This window comes from Xyrauchen texanus, chromosome 43 (genome assembly GCF_025860055.1).
Source record: "Xyrauchen texanus isolate HMW12.3.18 chromosome 43, RBS_HiC_50CHRs, whole genome shotgun sequence".
Lineage (NCBI taxonomy): Eukaryota > Metazoa > Chordata > Actinopteri > Cypriniformes > Catostomidae > Xyrauchen > Xyrauchen texanus.
Genome location: NC_068318.1, coordinates 27,920,102 through 27,940,883, shown reverse-complemented (window position 1 = coordinate 27,940,883; position 20,782 = coordinate 27,920,102). Strand labels below are relative to the sequence as shown.

At 36.9% G+C, this 20,782-nt stretch overlaps 1 protein-coding gene across 4 annotated transcripts; it reads right to left on the bottom strand.

Annotated features, from left to right (window-relative positions):
* Positions 1–1,694: 1,694 nt before the first annotated feature.
* Positions 1,695–20,338, bottom strand: LOC127636072 (neuropeptide Y receptor type 6-like). Of its 4 annotated transcripts, none has more exons than XM_052116447.1 (3): positions 20,129–20,338; positions 6,579–6,638; positions 1,695–3,985 (listed from the first exon to the last, which is right to left on the bottom strand). In XM_052116447.1, exon 3 carries the CDS (start codon positions 3,844–3,846, stop codon positions 2,704–2,706), a length of 1,143 nt encoding a protein of 380 aa, XP_051972407.1. In that variant the 5' UTR covers positions 3,847–3,985; positions 6,579–6,638; positions 20,129–20,338; the 3' UTR covers positions 1,695–2,703. The 4 variants fall into 4 exon arrangements, with proteins under 4 accessions (XP_051972407.1, XP_051972409.1, XP_051972408.1 ...); XM_052116449.1 differs by lacking the exon at positions 20,129–20,338 and adding an exon at positions 16,318–16,422; XM_052116448.1 differs by lacking the exon at positions 20,129–20,338 and adding an exon at positions 9,505–9,566.
* Between the last annotated feature and the right edge of the window lie 444 nt (positions 20,339–20,782).

Here is a 20,782-nt window from a genome sequence, read left to right as displayed (position 1 = left end):
ATACCGCAAGAGGGTCTCCTTTCCTATTAGACCATTGCAGATAATCCATGCCAGCGAGCCAAAAAACAGCAACGTTGAGAATTATAAATAAGAAGTGAGATTCAAATCGCAATCCCCCAGGACAAACGATGATTATCTGCTTCTATAATCTCAAAGCTGTCTTTTGATGGTATGTCCCCTGAGGATTCTGCCTAGATGTAAATGTACTGAACAAGCGTCTTCAAACACTTCACTTTCGGATATTGTTAGTGACGCATCAGAAATCAATTGCAATTTAAAAGAAGTGCATTTTATCAAGACTGAGAAAACAAGGTTAGCTGTAATCAGAGGGGAGAGAGCAAAGCTTTTATCTGTGTGCTACACGTTTCATCTTCTCTAATGAGAAAACGGCGGTGCAATAAAAGAGCGGGAACAGCCAGGCTACGAAGCCAGACTACTTGACCTGAACACCTTTCACGGAAGAGTGGCCGTGATTTTATCGCATGAGTCACGGAGAGCACTTGAGTGTGGCACAATTTGGCAAAAAGTCACAAATATTTAGAACTCAGTGAAACAAGCCCTGAAAATAAAGTGTTGGATAGGAAGCTAGCTAAAATGTGATGCCTGCCTGTATATAACTGTTAAGGTTGTAGTCCAAAATCCGGGAAGAGAGTTACCATTTTCAAGCTATGGGTTCCCTCGAGAATTTAGTAAAATAAGATCTATGGTTAACATTACTTGAAGATACTTGGACATTTTGTTCCACAACATGAATTACACACAGTCATACCTCAAACATGAATTTTGAAGCTGCAGTGTTTTTTCTTTTTTTTTTTTTTTTAAATGATTTTGCTAACAATTCGCTAGTTAAGAACTACTATGGTTTTCCTTTTCACCAGGCATGTTCACACACAAGCTTGTGGTATTTTTACTGTAGCTTGTAGGCAACATAAATTTTTCAAACATGGCAGGTTCAAAATTCACATTTGAGGTAATTTATGTTGCAGAAAAAAACCAACCTTATTATAAAAACCCAAAAGAAATTCCACAGGGAACGCTTGGCGAATTATCTTTCTGGGTTTGTCTGCAAATTGACATCATGGCTGTATCCATTTGAAATTCTGTCTGTCGATTGGTTGGTTGTGAAATAAAAGATGTACCTTTTTTGTAAGACCAAATTCGCACAATATCTTACCATTTTCCATCTCATTATGAGTTGATCTTCTAAAGGATTCCCATACAGTATGACCAATACATTTACTCAACTTTTACGTGATTTTTCCAGTGGGTTAATATTTTAAGGATTTCTATGCCTGCGGGATCCCTATAAAACATTTTAACTTCAGTATATGTGTTGAGAGTGCTATTGTGTTATGTTTTTCCAAACCACAAGGTAGGCAAATAGCCTCTCAGGCAATCAAGGAATTTGTTTCCAAAGCTACAAACATGACTAAACTGTCTAGTGCCTTGACGAACATCAAAACGATGACACCTTAGGTGGAGACAACTGCACGACTCTTTTAGTAAATGTGCACTAAGTGGCTTATACATTGTGATTACAGACACCTGTTGTATATGCAAATGGTTTCATCCTCAGTAATGAGTGCAATGTAATTACCAGTAATGCTGCAGCAGAACAACAGAAGATAAGCATAACAAACAACAAGTGACAGAGAACTGCATGGATGTCATGTTTCCAAATTTATTTGCGCTTTCGAAACAACCATTTATAAGGCAACAATACCATAAACACCAAATAGAACAAATTAGAAGTTTTCATTTGCTTGATCAGCCTTCATAAAGACATGATCAAGAAAATATTTTAAACTAAACTAGCATTGGCACAGTCATGTTTCAGTCACAATGGAATTAAAATCCTATTAATTTCTCCATCGACTAATTGATCAAGCAAAGTTCAGCTTTGTTCAAAATGCATGGGAAAATACTTCTGGAACAAAGATGGCTGAAAAAGTGGCATGGCACGTTTGTCCTCTATTAAAGATGGGAGTGTTGCTAAGCTAACACCAATGCTCAAACGTCAAAAATGTTTTCCAACATTATAGAGGCACAATTCAAAGTTAAAATGCAGCTTAAGCAGTCCCATCAAAGCAACACAATAAATAGTAACAGTTACACTTCGTTGAATAAAACAACAACAGCAACAATTAAAAAAACAAAACAGCGGTCTCATACATGAACTAAAGATATACTTTGGTGCAGGTTGTGAACATAACTGCTACAGTGATTTTAACAAAGAACACAAATTGCAGATGAAAAGTACTTTCATTATAACAACAACTTCCTGCTTGACAGCGGCGCTGGATCTGTTTAATGTTTTGAAGCGTTTGCCACAGTCATTGGAGACACTTATGCGCAATGACGATTAAGTCTCATTAATAATTTGTTTCATAATGCAACAGCTTGAAAGTGTTAGAGTGTCAGAGGAATAATCACATTCTTAATGAAATGTTCATCCCTTTGTCGTACATCAAGATGCCTGACTATCTTACATATGTCCAGAGTTGTCGTAAACAAAACGTTGCACTGTGTTCTTGAAGGATCATGACTTGACTTGAACCCCAGAACACTGAAAAAGTGGGTAGAGGTTGTTTTTAGATGCAGAAACCCACATAACAATTCCACATCTCCATGGAAACAGTGCCATCTCATCTTCAAACCCTTCCCTCTAATCTCTCATCCTATTCTCCTTCCTGCCCTCTCTCTTTAGCAGTGAGCGCACTGTTCAGATCTGATCAAGGAGCCACGTTGCATGGAGGAAACCTTGGTGACATCTGTGGCAACAGTTGAGAGCGGGAAGCTCTCGTAAGTCTCTGGTACCCCCCAGCCACAATGGCAGCGTTGAAGCGTTGCTTTCAGTTCCTTCTGGAAGTTAGTGTTGAGAAAGCCGTACACCACCGGGTTGACGCATGTGGAGGCCATAGCTGTCAGATGGCATGCAGAGAATATGACATCGTGCTGACAAGAAGGAAGGGCTTGGTGGTACCAGTCAAAAATGGTGTTGAAGACGTTGAGTGGCAGCCAGCATAGCGCAAAAGCGACTACAATCACTATCAACATGGCGTTGATGCGTTGAGCGCTTCGTGCTTTCCTTTGTCGTGCTTCGGTGGCTTGTTCCACCATGTCTCGCCGTCTGTGCAGACGCAGAAATATGCGCAGGTAGCAGAGGAGAATGAGCAGCAGGGGTAGGCAGTACTGGAAAAGCAAAAGCGAGGTGGTGTAGGCCAATCGGTTGCGTTCAGATGGCCAGAGCTCCATGCAGATGACGTGGTCACTGAACGGGTTGAAGGGCAGGCTGAGATTCTGGAACGGTACATTAGTAAGGATGTTAAAGGAGAGGAAGGGTAGGGAAATGAAGCAGGCCACCACCCAAGTGACCGCTACAGCCAGATACGAATGCCCGGCAGCAGGGGTCCAACCAGTTGGGTGGATGATCAATTGATGCCGCTCCAAAGCAATGAGAACCAACGAGAAGATGGAAACCGTCACGGACATGCACTGCACAAACGGTGTGACCTTACACAACGTCTCGCCCAAGATCCAGCGGTCCATCAACGTGTAAATAACTGTGACAGGGAGGCACACCACACACATGAGGATATCCGAGCAGGAGAGGTTGGCGATGAGGATGTTGGTGACGTTCCTCACCTCCTTCTGTCTGGATATGATGAAGACCAAACAGGTGTTGCCCACTAAGCCAATGGCTATGACAGTGCTATAAGCCACTATCAGAAGTGTTGTGCCGCTCACAGAAGGAGGGCATAAGTTGGACTTAACCCATGTCGTGTGGTCCAACTCAGCTGAACTGTTGCTGATGTTGTCAGGCATAGGGGACGAAGAGACATCCATAAGTGCTGGAGTTGATTGAAGAGCAGTTAGAGACACCGGTGGCGTTGTTTACAAAAGTGGCTCTTCAAACAGTTAAAGAAATTCGACTCATTGTTTAGGTTTTGGCACTTATTCACAGATGGCCAGTTAGTTGTTTGACCTAAGGGAAAAGGACCATGTAAAGATTGTTAGCTGGCATTAAAATGGACAATATGTTGAGAGGGATTTAATAGGAAAGTAATGGATTTAACTCTGGGAGAGGTTAAGCTCCTTCAACCCAACAGCGGTTTCAAATATGAGAACAGATACACGTTAAAAGAGAAAAAAAAAATTGTATACGTAAATCATTTTTTAAACCAACCAATTAGTTCATGCACATGTCGCTGCAAATACATGATTTGTTCAGCACTAATAACTGCATGGACTGGACTAATACTTTTTGCAATAAGTCCCACGAGATGTTGAAAGGTTATTCTGTCTGTTAAGCTGACAGATGGAGAATTCTCCACAGAATTCACTCTTTATCCTTTTTTATCTCTATGTTCTCTTATCCTCATCTCTAGCCTCATGTGGCTTTCAAGTCATAAAGCAATGAAAAAATTGAAAAAAAATTTCAAAAATTGAAAAAACTGCCAATGTAAATGTATTAACACAATTTTATTCAGTATTGATAGGTTTATCATGTATGAACGACAGTCAGTCTGTAAGGTTGGACAGAAAGAGAGAGAGAGAGAGATAGAGAGATGGATAGATAGATATTTTAAGATAATTTAACAAATTACAAACATCAGATTTAAAGAATCGTTAAATTCCTTTCAATTCCCATCCCACTCAATTTATTGCTCCATATACTTGAATAAGCTTCACATTTTGCCCTTGGGCAATCGAAAAGTTCACTTGCCTCCTGTAATGCATACAGATTGGCAATTGCATTGAATATTTTTCTCCTGCAGCCTCTTGGCTTATGTATTCCTCGTACCAGGCCACACTGAGTCTCTGGATTGAGTAAATGTCTTAATTAAGCCACTCTTAATATACTCTCTCCTCCAAACCAACTGTCTGGAGTTTCACACCAGCTTATTACGTCATTCATCTCACATGGAGTGGCAAACTGATTCAGGGAATGCCTTGGTGAGATTATATACTCCAAAGTTTCAAGCCTTCACGGTTCTAAAGAGCATAATTTATCACACATAATTTTTTGAAAAGGCACACTACAAAGTACATTTGCATTTTCTGCAGGAAATAGCTGTGCTTGAGATTAAGCAAATGAGTAGTGCTTTGGTGAAATTGTGATTGGAAAAAGTTTTAAAACAAATGGAGAGGGAGAGAGAGATTGAATATGACTGCCTAAAATTGATTCACTTTTATTAATAAACCAGCATGATCACATGGAAGATCAACGTGTTGCTTCCGAAAGTTCCATGTACCCTGAAATCAACCCCATATAGCCGAACGTGACATCCCCCATAAGACATTTTTGCATTATTTCAAATGTGAACAGATTTCGTGTTGTGCTAGCAGCCTCCGAGACATGGGTTCTGGTCCCGGGAGAACCAGGAAGTAATCGTGTTCACATAAATAATGGTAAGCTTACTTTGGAAGTAGCATTTTCGCTGACAGATAGGTTTAGGTTTGGAGTTCGCTTTAGGGGTAGATTTAATCAAATATTCATTCCTGTTGATTGTATTACATTATTTACAACAACAAAAAATTTGCCGCCACTCAATGGACATTTCACCCAGATACTGGAGCTCCCAAATGCCCATCTGATTAACAAAAATCAAGTTTCAACAACTGGGGGTAGTAGTTAAAATTTCGGTAAGCACAGATTGATTTCAGCAGTAAAACTTTCGACCTGCTGTTGCCGATTTTGTAAAAAGTTATGGTCTGTTTGTTTTTTGGTCAATATGTTTGGTTTGATACATGTATATCTGCAAAAAGTGTATTTGTCTGCATTTAGGAGGACACAAGTAAATACAATAGATAGCATTGACAGGGACTAAAAGCCACGAAACTCTAATTCTGATTTCATGAGGTTTTAAGTGTCTAAATTTAGACGTCTTTAAAATACAAACTTAAGAACAAACAAATATTCACAGCAGCACACCAAAGGCTGGAATTATCTTCAAAACTAAGTTTAAATGGTCTATTTAAGCGATTGGAGCTGAATTGCAGAAAATTGTGCAGAAGATGGCAGAAAAAGATGCTTGGAGACAATCTAAGGATATTCTCATATTGAGGTCAGATATGAGAATATCTGATATCTATTATTCTCTGACAGAAGTGCCCTTTACCATAGGATACAATGCATCATATTACCACAGCATTGGCTTGCTCTCTCAATCAGATATATAATGGCATAAAATGGCATATATATTACAGGCAAATGCACTAGAATTTGAGGTTTCTCTGTGTGAAGAGTGACTCAAAATTGTAAGGGAGTGTGTGAAATTACATAAGACCGTATTAAATTAATCATCTAATTTTCATATCACACATACAAGCCTGAGTGACGTGCTTTCATAACTGCTCGCAGAGACTCGCCATGATACTGCAAATCAAAAGCTCATTGTCGTTTGAGATATGAAGAATTAAGGAAATGAACTAAATCAAAAAGATAAAAACGAGGAGCAAAGAAATGACTAAATGTAACTCTAAGCTGGGAAAGGAGAAAGTATTTTAACAGTAAAAAAAAAAAGAAAATCATGCGCATTAAAAATACACATTAAAAAAGCGTATGTAAAACTAACCTCAAAGATAGCCGAAGCACACATCACTCTTTGCCAGGTGCTGACTCAGATCCAGATCGACTAGATTGGGTCAGAAAACAAAAGTGTTAATTCTATTCTCCAGTGCATAATACATACAGTCGGATTGATTACTTTCTTGTGGTTGCTAAATTACTACCATATGTAGTATCATTTCTGACCACGCTCCTTTTACTTACTTGCTAAATTTAAAGACCCTGGCTGATAGGGCTGAAGCCCCAGATCTTTTGTTAATAGCCCCGAATATTTTTTGTGATGAGAAAAAAGAAGAAGAAAAAAAAGCAAGGCTTAATGTTAATTACATCAGGGTACAAAAGCAACAAGGCAGGCTTCAATTCTCACTTAAAATGTAAATTAATTCTGATCAGTGAGCCCAACTTGCATTAATTGACTGTTCGCACTTTGACTTTTACGTGCTGTTCATGCTCAAGTTCATCAGATGAAACGTCACAAACGCCTCGTGTGGGAGCTTTCTATTTTCTCTTAACTGGGGTGCAGCTTTTCTGTATCAGAGGCACTGAGGTTTTATTATGCAAGCCTTATTTCTACATATATAATCTATAAGCCTCATTTGTTTTAAAAAAAATCCACATAACAAATAAATTTGAATGCATGCAACAGTCATCGGTTATTCAGGTTTAGTCGGGAGTTGGTATGTAGGAATAAAGAATATTTATTGCAATGGAATTTCCGGAATTCCAAACCGGAATCATGTCATAAAACCCAAAGCAGGTGTTTCGAGATGCTTTAATAAAAATGTAAGTTATTTATAACTAATATCCCACAATGGTGTTCAATTGCCACATTAAATAATAAAAAAATATATATATAATTAAGATATGGATCATAAAGTTGTAATATTTTGTGAATAAATCAAAAATTACAAGAATAAAGTCGTAGTATTTTGAGATTATAGTCATAATATTTTGAGAATAAAGTCTTAGGCTAAACAGAGCGTTATTACCACAACAATAGAACGGACGCCAAGCCAGCAGCTTCATTAATGCAAGAGATGGATTTAGAGGATGTAGTTAAATCACACTTTAGGATAGGATTTTACACTAAAGTAAGTCTTTTGGTGCATCAGCACAGAGTTATTATCAGGACACTGCAATGGCTATGTAGGAAATGTAATTTATTCAGGAGAAAGTACCAGAGAAAGAACAGATTCAAGCAGTCCTGTTCTGCATTGTTATTGGGTTTCCTCTCTAAATAATACTGTAACTGAGGGGATGTTACCACATACAATATCTTAATATGGATTTATATAATTCACAGCAGTTCCAATAATTTTTCGCTTCACTTGAGTGTGAGCCTTTATCTCGCACCTCCCTTGACAGGCGCCCACATGTTGAAAACTCCTGGACTAGTGCACACCTCATTCATGAACAGAGAGCTCGCCAAATTCCCACAAAATTCAGCTTGGTTGCATTGCCAAGTTTTCTCCATGGTTAGGGATGATGTATGTAATGACTCAGATGCTCCACTTTGTTGTTGTCCACCATGTCACTTTGCTGTTACTTTCCTTCAATTTATTCTCAAAATATGACAACTTTAATCTCATAATGCTTTGACATTCTTCTCGTTATTTTCAACTTTATTCTCAAAATATTATGATAAATAACAATTGCAAATTTAAATGGTTAAATTACTTTGATGTTATTGTTAGCATTAATTTCTGCACAATGAACAATGAGCCAATGCGTTTTAATTCTTGCTTTGATCCTCCGCAATTTAATTGAAAACCTGTTTTATCTGTTTATTTAAAGCTCCAGATGACACTGAAGTCCTAGCGACACCCCTGCTCAGCAGTAAGATTAAAATCTATACTTCTCAATAACCCAGTATATTGCTCTAACCTTGGGACCCAAACCAAAATATTTTTTGAGATGAATGATAATCCTAAAACCTCCTCAAATCTTCTCTGGGTTACTCTTAAAGCATATCTGAGGGGCCAAATATTTTAATTTGATTCACATTAAAATAAAATGAAGAGAAACGAAATCGTCATGGTTACTGTTGTAACCTCCATTCCCTGATGGAGGGAACGAGACGTTGTGTCGAATGTAGTGACACAAGGAGTCTTTCTTGAGAGCCTCGCGTACCTCTGGATTTGAGAATAGGCCAATGAGAAATTGGCAGACAGAATTTGCATGTCCCGTCCCCGGACATACGGGTATAAATGGAAGCGGACGTGCGTCTGTCAGTCAGGTTTTTGCACTGAGGAGCCGAGAGTAAGGTTCAGCCATTTACAGTAGTAGGTCTAGTGTCGTGGCAAGGGGAAACACGCCGTAGATCCAACAGCTATGCTCTGGTAGAGGTGAGTGGAACAGTAGTGAGACTCAGCTTGCTGCTGCACAACTGCTCGGCTCCGAAGAAAAAATCTGACTGACAGATGCACGTCCGCTTCCCTTTATACCTGTATGTCCGGGGGCGGGACAATTTCGAAATCTCATCTGTAAACCTAATACAGAAGGATGTTTTTGCCTTCCCCACTTTATCTGCTATTATTGGGCAGCAAATATGCGCATGTTGGCCTTTTATATGAATGGTACCACAGCGGTCCCAAACTGGCTATATATGGAAAAAGAAGAATGCTTGTATGCACTAGGGACAGTATTTTTAGTGTCCTCTCTTTTGAAAATGTCATTATACCTTCATCAGTCCGTATCTGGATTATGCAGACATTTGAAACTGACTTCTCCTTTTTTTCTGATGCCTGTTAGTGGAAACCTGGACTTTCCCCCCTCTGTCATCGTTACTTCTTTCAAATCTGGGAAAATCTGGGCATTTTAAAGATTTTGCATCATTTGATGATTTGCTTCCTAGGACCCACTTTTTAAGTACCTTCAAATTCGAGATTATATGCGTAAAATAAACACAACTCTCAGTATCATGGAATACTCACCCCTTGATAAGAGTCTTATGCTTCCCCCACATAAAGAGCATTTTATTTCCCTTATATACAGTGCATTACAGAGGTGCAGCCCTGTTCCTCTGTTAATAGAAAGGAAGCATAGGAAAGAGGTGTGAGTAGTGTCATCACAGATGAACAGTTGAAATGGGCACTTGAGCACGTCCACATCTGTCCTATAAATGCTAGGCACCGCTTAATCCAGTTTAAAATTATACACAGATTACATTACTTGTCAGTGAAATTGTATAGTATCTACCCATACTAGAGGCTGGATCTGCATGGTATAGGAGATTTTCATTATTTCTGAGGCACTCTGGAAAGTTTCCATAAATATGAGTCATCATATCAGATGGTGGAGGGGTAATTCGCTATATAGGAATAGTAATCGAGGTAATAGCCCTGTAATATCTCAAAGCGGCCCTAGGCAAGGTGGTTCAAATGCATCTGGGCAGGCCAACTACACAGAGAAAAGTCCATTTATTGGAAAATCAAGCTTGTAGAACAGCTGATGTATGGCTCCAGTAGAGTCTATTATATTTGGGAGGGCATGAAAATAGCAGGAAATAAAGTATTGAGCTATGTGAAAATGAAAACATTAGAATTCCGTAAAGGAATAGTTCCCCCCCAAAACAAGAATTCTATCATCATTTACTTGTCCTCATTTTCGTTCCAAACCTGCATGACTTTCATTCTTCTGTAGACCACAAAAAGGGATGTTGAGCAGTTCACACTGCTGTTGTTCATTAAATGAAAGTGAATGGTGACCAAGCACTGTCAAGCTCCAAAAATGACAAAAAGCACCATATAATATAGTCCAATGTGCCATACGACTCATATGCTATATTTCAATCCGTATATTAGCTTTATGTGAGGAAAGACCACAATTTAAGTCATTATTCACTGAAAATCTTTCCCTCCACTATAGCTCTTAGCATCATGATCTTTATGGTGATTTTTGTATTTTTTGGAGTTTGACTGCCTCTGATCGCAGTTTCCTTTCATTGTATGGAAAAGAGCAGCATCAGGGCCAATGGAGTGACATTCATTTTTTTGTCCAGATCTATTAAATAATTTATATATATATATATATATATATATATATAAAATGCAGTTCACAAAAACAATTACTTGAATACACCTCTTTAAAAATGAACATGTTTTTATTTCCAAGTTCGAAGTCAATTCGACGTTTTTCTTCAGGGGATTTAGTCAAAAATGTTAGGGTGTGTAACCATCCAGAGAACGATCAAAGTCTCATTAAAAGCTGAAATTCTTGAATAAAGAAATATTGGAAATCGTCATGCAGAATAATCTTTTCTTAATATTTCTACTGATTTTATCAACATTTGATGAATATTTGAAAAACTTTTGTCCACCAAATGAAGTCACATGGTGTAACTAACATAGGTTGCCATTTTGTTGTTTATGTTGACAAAAACATAAAACAGAGAGGACCCTGTTAGACTCTCATGAATGTTTCGATATGAAAATCAAATAAAAAAATAAAAAATTTTTTTATGAAAAGGCACATTTTGTTCAGGTTGTATGGAGTAACCCTGCGAAAACTTCTTGATATTTTTGACTCAAAAGTTTATGATATTTGTAAAACATATTCTTAACTCATTTTTAAAATCAATGATTAAGTTGTGTACACTCTCATGTTGGCCTATTCATGGTGCAAGGAAAGTACTTTAATATAATTTCTTTGATGGCTACACCACGTTTCATTTTTGAAGTCATTCAATCTTTGTTGTTGTTGTTGTTGTTATTATTATAATTTTAAATGCTATAAATGTCTTTTAGTCAAATTGGAGACATAGATTACGCGTACGTTTTAAACTAGATATTTTTAAAAAAAAAGTTTTATTTTTGGGTGAATTATTCTTACATTTTGGGATTTATTTTAGCTGTGTATCTTTTGTCAAAGGGATGCTTTAAACCCAAAGCTTGAAGCACATTCTTAAACTCATAGCAACAAGCATACATTTTCTGAGCATTCTCAAAATGAAAGATATTGGGCCACGGGGCTGTAGTTGAATCTCAAACTTCACCGCTGTCCTCTGTTTAACTGCCTTGGGACGTCCTTTAAAAAATTTCACAGTGTCACCTTGCTCTTTGGGAGATGGGTGTTGAAAATCTATGTACCAGGGGACAGCTTAAACAAGTGTCATAAAAAAACAAATAAAATAGTGCTTTTCTAGACATGTCATCTTCATCCGACTGATGAAGTTTGACAATCCATCAAATTGTATTACATCCGTCTAGTAATGTTAGATGTATTCATCAGCACCTTTTAAGGTCTGCAAGGCTTCCTCTCACAGGCTAATGCCGTTTCACATCAGACAGACATATGTATGAACTCTGCCCATTTAGAAATCCCCCAATGCAGCACATGTAAAGGCCTTTTTTTTTTTAACCTTGAGTCTCCTCTGCAGAAAAATATGAAAGGGATATGCACGATCAAAGATCTACAATGTATAAAAGACATCTTACAATGTATACCGCAGTGGTTCACAACTGTTTTGTCTGCAGATTTGTTATTGATGCTCAGCTTTTATACTGCACATCAGTGGCAATCCAACCAAACCCTCTATCAAAACTTTTTATTGCACCATATATAAAATAGTAGGGGTCAAATATATATACTGTATATACTGTATATATATATATATATATATATATATATATATATATATATATATATATATATATATATATATATATACACACACTATCATAATTTTTTTTTTTTTTTCACATTTTAGAATAATAGTAAAGTCATCACAACTATGGGATAGTAATAGAAATGGAAATATGGGAATTATGATGACAAAAAATCCAAAATAAATAAAAACTGTGTTATATGTTAGCATCTTCAAAGTGGCCACACTTTGCCTAGATTTAGCAGAAATGTACTCTTGACATTTTCTCAACCAACTTCTTGAGGTATCACCCTGAGATGCTTTTTAAACAGTATTGAAGGAGTTCCCATCTATATGCTGGGCTGGGTGGCTGCTTTTCTTAATTATTCGGTCCAAGTCATCCATTTCAAACACTTTACAATATATTTTAGATATTTATATATTTTAAAAAAAATGTTTTGTATTTAAATACATTTATATGTTGGCATAATTATTTTTTGTCATTTAAAAATAAACATTTAAGCATACAACTTCAGATCAAAAAGATTTTTAAGATCATGAGAAACATTTCATGCAAGTGACCCCAAACGTGTGAAAGTGGCCAAAACTTTTAATAATGTACAGATTTTGCTCTTATGGAAAGGAATTGGTACTTTTATTCACCAAAGTGATCACAATGTATAGTCAGGACATTAATAACGTGAAAAATTACTATTACAATAAAAAAAAATAAAATAAAAAAAAATAAGAATTTCTTAAACTACTTCAAAGAGTTCTCATCAAAAAAATCCTCCACATACAGCAATGACAGCTTTGCAGATCCTTGCCATTCTAGCTGTCAGTTTGTCCAGATACTCAGGTGACCTTTCACCCCACACTTCCTGTAGCACTTGACCTTTCACCCCACACTTCCTGTAGCACTTGCCATGGATGCCTTGTCGGGGCACTTCTCACACACCTTACAGTCTAGCTGATCCCACAAAAGCTCAATGGGGTTAAGATCCATAACACTCTTTTCCAATGATCTGTTGTCCAATGTCTGTGTTTCTTTGCCCACTCGAACCTTTTCTTTTTCTGTTTCAAAAGTGGCTTTTTCTTAGCAATTCTTCCCATAACGCCTGCACCCCTGAGTCTTCTCTTTACTGTTGTACATGAAACTGGTGTTGAGCGGGTAGAATTCAATGAAGCTGTCAGCTGAGGACATGTGAGGCATCCATTTTTCAAACTAGAGACTCTGATGTACTTATCCTCTTGTTTAGTTGTACATCTGACCTTCAACATCTCTTTCTGTCCTTGTTAGAGACAGTTATACTTTGTCTTTGAAGACTGTAGTGTACACCTTTGTTTGTTTGTTTGCCATTTTTGACCTAATATTGACATTAAGACATGCCAGTCTATTGCATACTGTGGCAACTCAAAAACAAACACAAAGACAATGGTAACTTCCTTTAATGAACCAAATAGATTTCAGCTGTGTTTGATATGATGGCAAGGGATTTTCTAGTACAAAATTAGCAATTTAGCATGATTACTCAAGGAAAAGGAGTTGGAGTGATGGCTACTGGAAATGTGGCCTGTCTAGATTTTTATCAAAAATTACTTTTTCAAATAGTGATGGTGTTGTTTTTTTACATCAGTAATGTCCTGACTATATTTTGTGATCAGTTGAATGACTTGAATGAGTGAATTAAAGTACCAATTTCCTTCCGAAACAGCAAAATCTGTACATTATTCCAAACTTTTGTCCGCCAGTATATATATATATATATATATATATGAAAGTTGATACATTTATTTTCCTATTCTAACAATGCACAATAATATATTTTGTTTATATTAGTTGCATTTACCATTGTTTTTTTTCCCTGCACTTGCGACATCAGAACACACCTGCCACCCAAAACCACTGGATATTTTATGCCTCCATTTTAAGCTTAACTAAAACTAAAATTGTCTGACCATCTGTATATTTTATTTTTGACATTTTTTTGATCACACTTCAATCTTAGCAGATCTTTATTTGAAAACAGATTAAAATAATGTTCACCGGCATGCTGCCTTATCTATTCTTGCATTCTATTCATTTATTTTCAATCAAACGCAGTTCATACGGGGCATTGCTCATTTAGAATAACATGTTAGATTACCTTGAGCAGAACACTTTGACTGCCCCTTGAACTCAGTATTGATGTGAAGGGAGGTGCAAAGATTTCAAAATAATCTTAGGTGACATATTGCCAGAATACAGCTGTTCCACACTATATCTTGATTGAAGGGTCTTTTTCAATGGTATTTTCCCAAAGGTGATACAGCCTTAGAGAAAATTTACAGGAAATAGGTAATCACCTATTTTTAAGAGAAAAGAGGCACCATCAAGCTGTTTAGCCTGAGGGGAAAATTTTATTTTCTTCATTAACTAACATCTTATGGAGTTTTGGGATCCTCACCACAGTAGCCTTTGGCTTGCTCGCCCTTACAAAAATCGAGAGTTCCCTGCAAATATGAAAAGATTAGCCACTGATCATTTTGACAGTTAATTTGTTAGTGCATCATTTTCTTTAAAGTTGCTTTGAAACGTGTTTATTTAAAAATATAATAATAAAAGTTTATTTAACGTGAAAATACTGTGCTTTCTCATTGTCTAGCAGTGGCGTAGAATTCCCGCCAATTTTTCACCGGAGAGATAATCTTCAACCGCTGCTCGGGCGTCACTCACCCGGCGGAATCTCAGCAGGCACCAGCAGTGCGTATGTTCTCACGTAAGTTAGGATGTAAAGTTCACACTAAGGGCTTAGTAACTACTAATTAGTTTGTAACTAAGTCAGTGCTTAAAGGTGGGGTATGTGATTTGCAAAACGGCCGGCAGATTTTGAAAATACACAACTCATAAGGTCCTACCTTCTCTCCTCCAACGCTGGCCCTGACTCCACCCATTCGAAAAACATGGACGCGCAATCATGCACGAGCGAAAACTCAGATGCGCGAGAGCGAGCCAGGCTAGCATAGGTTGTAGTTTCTGCATGACGTCACCATTTACCTGCCAAGACCGTCAACATGGCCCAACATTCAGCGGTAAGTTGCACCAGATATTATTAACATTCAACTGTCACATAAATCATTAGTATTGTTAGAAAATTGATGTTTTTGAAATGTAAATATATATTGTATAAATATAAAATATATAAAAATATATTGGACGTCCTGGTTGTCACCGAAGTTTATGGCTAAATATAGGGCTGACCGATATAACGTTATCAGATGAGATTGTTATGCGCATCTCGTCAGTAAAGCACATAACATAAAGTGCATTCATTGATTAGTAAATCGCCATCAGCTGCTTTCAGATGGAGCGGCGTATACTACACAGAGCCGTAGTTCACTAACAAGCTGGGCCGTGATAATGAAGGGTAAATTGCCCAGCTTGTCAGTGATGAACTACAGCTCTGTGTAGTAAATGCCGCTCCATCTGAAAGCAGCTGATGACGAACGGGACACGCGCGCCAGGGTGGTGGGGGGAGGGGGGCATGGTACGACCGTTTGATTGACACATTTTCTGTCCAATGATTCTAGATGGTCTTGAAAATGATCGGCTGGAGTTTTTCGAGTCCTGCCCGTTCCACAGATGATTAAATTGCTTAATTCTCATTTCAGTGCTTCTAATTTACAGCCAGTAAGTGGGTTAGGAATAGGATTTCAAGTTATTTTGAAAAAATGGTCAAAAAAGAAAATCACATACCCCACCTTTAAGTTGGTTGAACCACCTCTTCTTCAGGTAAGTAGGCCATAAGCTCTCCATAATGATGCGTAGTCACATAAACACGTTTAACTGTATTTATAATTTATCTTAAATGTAAACTAGCCATACATGTTGCTTAACTTGTCCGTTACAATTATACAAGTTTTTTTTTTTTTTTGTCTAACAGGATAGGGTCATTTAAATTATAGTCCTGCTAGGTCTACAACTATTACTGAAAGAAGAGTCATCAGAGGTTTTCAAGGCAAAAAAATAAATAAAAAAAGGTAAGAAACACATTTGGATGACATTATTCATATTTATATAGCACTATTTTAACATATCCACTGACATTCATATAAATGTATGTTTTTACAGTGGTTGAATAGCTGTGTGCTTCAAATGAAAATTCTCTCATCGTTTACTCACCCTCATGCCATCCCAGATGTGTATGAATTTCTTTCTTCTGCTGAACACAAACTAAGATTTTTAGAAGAATATTTCAGCTCTGTGGGTCCTCACAATGCAAGTGGGTGGTGACCAGAATTTTGAAAGTACAAAAAGACCTAAAGGTAGCATTAAAGATATGAATACGACTCCAGTGGTTTAATCCATGTTTTCAGAAGCGAAATTATAAGTGTGGGTGAATAACAGATTACATTACATTAATTATTTTTTTATATGAATTTTCCTCCCTGCCCAGTAGGTGGTGAAATGCACAAAGAATGTGACTCCCCAAAACAAGAGAAGACAAATATGAACGTGAAAGTGGAGACTGATAGTAAAAAAGTACTTAAATATTGATCTGTTTCTCAACCAGACTTATCATATCACTTCTGAAGACATGGATTAAACCACTTGAGTCATATGGATTACTTTATGAACTCTTTGAAGTATTTTATTATTTTTTTTATTGTAATAGTAATTTTTCACGTTATTAATGTCCTGACTATACATTGTGACCATCACTTTGGTGAACAAAATGAACCACCATTCACTTGCATTGAATGTACCAACAGAGCTGAGACATTATTCTAAAAATCTTTGTTTGTGTTCAACAGAAGAACGTCCTACACATCTGGGATGGCATAAGGGTGAACAGTAAATGAGGGGTGAACTATCCCTTTAAGCATCACTTTACTTTTTACTCTGTAATTATTGATTTAGAGGATATTTAACTGTGCAAATAAATACAATGGAAACTGTTAATATGCATTTTGACCAATATTATTTCTATGCATTGAGGAAGAGGAGGAGCTTGACCAAGCACAGAAAGCAGCAGATGCCATCAATGCTTTGGAGCAGGAAGAGCGAAAGTTGGCTTTCAACCCACTGGATGTATTGATTGTCCTTGAAAAAGAGTTGTCAAAACTTATGTCATTGCACTGACTTTTTGGGCTGCTTTATGCCCTTCACATCAGCTACCCAAAGAAGCTGACACTTTTTCTTTATTTATTTGATGTCGTACAGTACATGGTGTTGCATCTTGATGATGGCAATGTCTGGCAAGTTGAAAAGATCTTTTGAATGAATAGTTTCATTTATAAATACAAACTGTTTCTGGTGTTTTTGTTAGAGTATAAGTTCAGAGAGTTTTCTCCTACCTGCATATATATATCAATATACTTACTGTTAAAATGCATTTTGAATTGTGTTTATTTAGATTTACTGAAATTCTTTGTCATTGCAAAGCCCACTTGTTTTTATGTTTTGTTACTATTTTTCTAGGATAGCATGATTATGTTAGATTGTAAATTTGTAAACAGCAATAAAAGCCTTTGACATTCACCAGTTGTCTGTTATTTCTTCAGGTAAATTGATTTTAAAATTAATTGAAAGTAAATGAACAGAACCTCAAATTTGAAGATGCTAATAGCACTTACAATTTGAGCTAAATGAGCTTAAAATGCTTAGTTGGGTAAACAGAGACTCTTAGGGTTAAAAAACCATAATGAGGTAGCTGGCGTGGCACAGTATTTTAAGTAAACATATTTGAATGGAAGCTTATTAATTTGGCCATAGCAGCTACGTTTTTTTAGGTAACAATGCTTAAAATTCCTAGTGGAATTTGGTAAAAGTGGGATGCAAAAATGATGCAATATATTTTTAATCAAATCCAGCACATTATATTTTCAGTGCAGGGAAGAAAGAAAGTCATGCAGGTTTGTAATGACATTATGGTGAGTAAATGAGGCCAAAGGTTAACAACTAAAATCTTAGTCGTTTCTTTGCATACTAACACAGCATTTAGACAAATATATCTAGTGTTGACAAGAAGAACAGATTCTTATCTAAAGATTAGGCTACACACTAAGTTGTTCAGGGCCAATACATTTAATGCACACTGTCACGCATATCTTTAAATCCCACTTGAGAAAATCTCTGGTTGTTTATAATAATTTTACGAGTGATCATTCTTTCTAAGAACTACTTAAATGAACGCTACTTACTTCAATTGTATCAATCACCTTCAGCTGTCATTTTCATCCTGCGCTGTCAGTTTGATCATTCACTCAAGACTCAAATTTCAACACAAAGTAAAAGGTGAACTGCCTCTCACCTCCTTTCAGTTATAATTTACATATACGGCTAACAACATTTCACATTATGCTCTCCAAATTGACATTCATTATGCTTGGATACTTCAGCAAATTGCTTTTGAGCATGGGCATACACGCAGTCTCCTGTTTTCAACGATTCTCTCTTAAGCAGAACATTGAGTGAGCAGTCTAATTAAAGGAATGTTCCAGGTTCAATACAAGCTCAATCGACAGCATCTGTGGCATAATGTTGATTACCACAAAAAAATTATTTTGACTAGTCCGTACTTAAAAAGCAAATTAAACAACAACAGAAAATGCGGTAACAATGAGGTACTTGCAATGGAAGTGAATGGGGGCAGTCTATAAACGTTAAAATACTCACTGTTTTAAACGTATAGCCACAAAACGTAAACACTTTACATGTTAACATGATTTTAGTGGGAAAAAATTGCTTACCCACCTTATCTTTGTAAAGTTGTATCCAATATTACAGCTCTGTTCCCACGACAACTAAAGACTGTAAGACAAGTAAAGACTGTAATGCTGGTAAATTCCTGATTTTATCACACTAAAATCATTTTTACATGCATAATATGTATGTTTTGTGGCTATACTTTTGAAACAGTGTGTATTTTTATGTTTATAGACTGGCCCCGGTATACTTCCATTGTAAGTGCAACCACGATTTAGATTTTGTGTTTTGTTTAGTTTTTTTTTATAAACAAGGTATGAGTTTCAATTACAGGAAAATTCCTTTAAACACGGAAGACTGGGGCTAGTTGTCGCACTTTTTACTCCGGTAAGGTTTATAGCTACATACCCTAAAGTGTTGGCTGCAAATAAAAAAACAACCATGGAACATTTTCACCATTATTGCACTCTCACAGGAACACACACGTTGACCATTTGTGTCAACTTGTCCCAATAGTGGAGTATGTTATCAACCAACATGGGGTAAGCTGTCACAATAGAACCTGCCATTAAACCAGTGGCATAGGTTTCATGTGAGTCACAAAACAAAAATGGAAAGGTAAAAAATATCCAAACTTTGTTTTGGCCAACAAAACAGTAATAGATTGAATAGATTTATGACATGTGACAACCTGCCCCAATAAAAATATGACATACCCAGACCTGACTTTCATGAAAAATATCCATAACACATTAAAACCTTTCAGTAAAAATCAGCCTTCATCATAGTTAATACTTGCCTCAATGTTTGCCAATGTGTTTCATTTGTTTGCTTGTTTACCCAAGAGCTATAGGGAAAATATGACTTTGGAGGATAGAATTCAGTTCTTTGAAACAAATATACAAACCACTGCTAAAGAAAACACATCTGCACAATCATATAGCCTACAGCCATTTTTACAATTCTCACGTGTGACAACTAGCCCCAATCTCCCCTACATTTTACCATTTACTATTTAGGATAAACGCTTATTTTCTTTCCTAAAGTCCTTTTTTCCTCTTCTTCTTTTTTTATTTTTAATAAGGCATCACATTGTAATATTCACGACAAGAGAAAATCAGTTACATATCTATTCTACACAGAAATACAAGGAATAAATTACATCAGATTTGAAACTATTTATTTCAAGCGATAGATATGCTTAGCTGCTCACAAAACACAAATGAAACAATGTTTATGTAATTAAGAAATAACACGATATTATCGCGATTGCACTCGAGCTTACCATTTAAGATGTGTTTGCTCCAGCGCTGATGCCGACAGTGCGTTTGAGAGCCCGAACCCGACTGTGAATGACGGAGGAGGAGGATGAGGAGGATGAAACTCTTGGTACCACCATCAGCTGTCAGTCTGACTCTCTCTTAACGGAGCTTAAGGTGTACGACTGAGGAAAAAAGCGAGCGATGGCCGAATCAATCGGTGAGAAACTTTGCTGTTGGACCCGAATATCCTCCCCCTCTCGCGCAGTTTTTACGGCACCTTTGGCTTGTCACTCGATTGGTTGTTGTTTTAACTCTCCCTGCTTTTATGAATTCAGGCTGACAGCGACAAAGCTCGATCGCACACTGATTGCAGGAAAGCTTAATTAATAAGGTGTACTTGCTGTAATGTCACGGTGTGCTTATGAATTATTTATTTATCGTCTACACATCAGTAGCTTCTATTTGTACGCTGTAAATGTGGTAACCTGCAATTCAGGGGCATTGCTAGACATAAAGCTCTACTGGGGCACAGGACCCCCATTACTCATATCGCTTTTTTTCTTTCTTGAAAGCCTGCTATTAACCAACTACACTGCAACAAGTAGGCCTACTGTTAAAGGTAAACATCTAGAGATATTAATCTTTATGAAAATATTTATTTAAGTATCTTCAACATA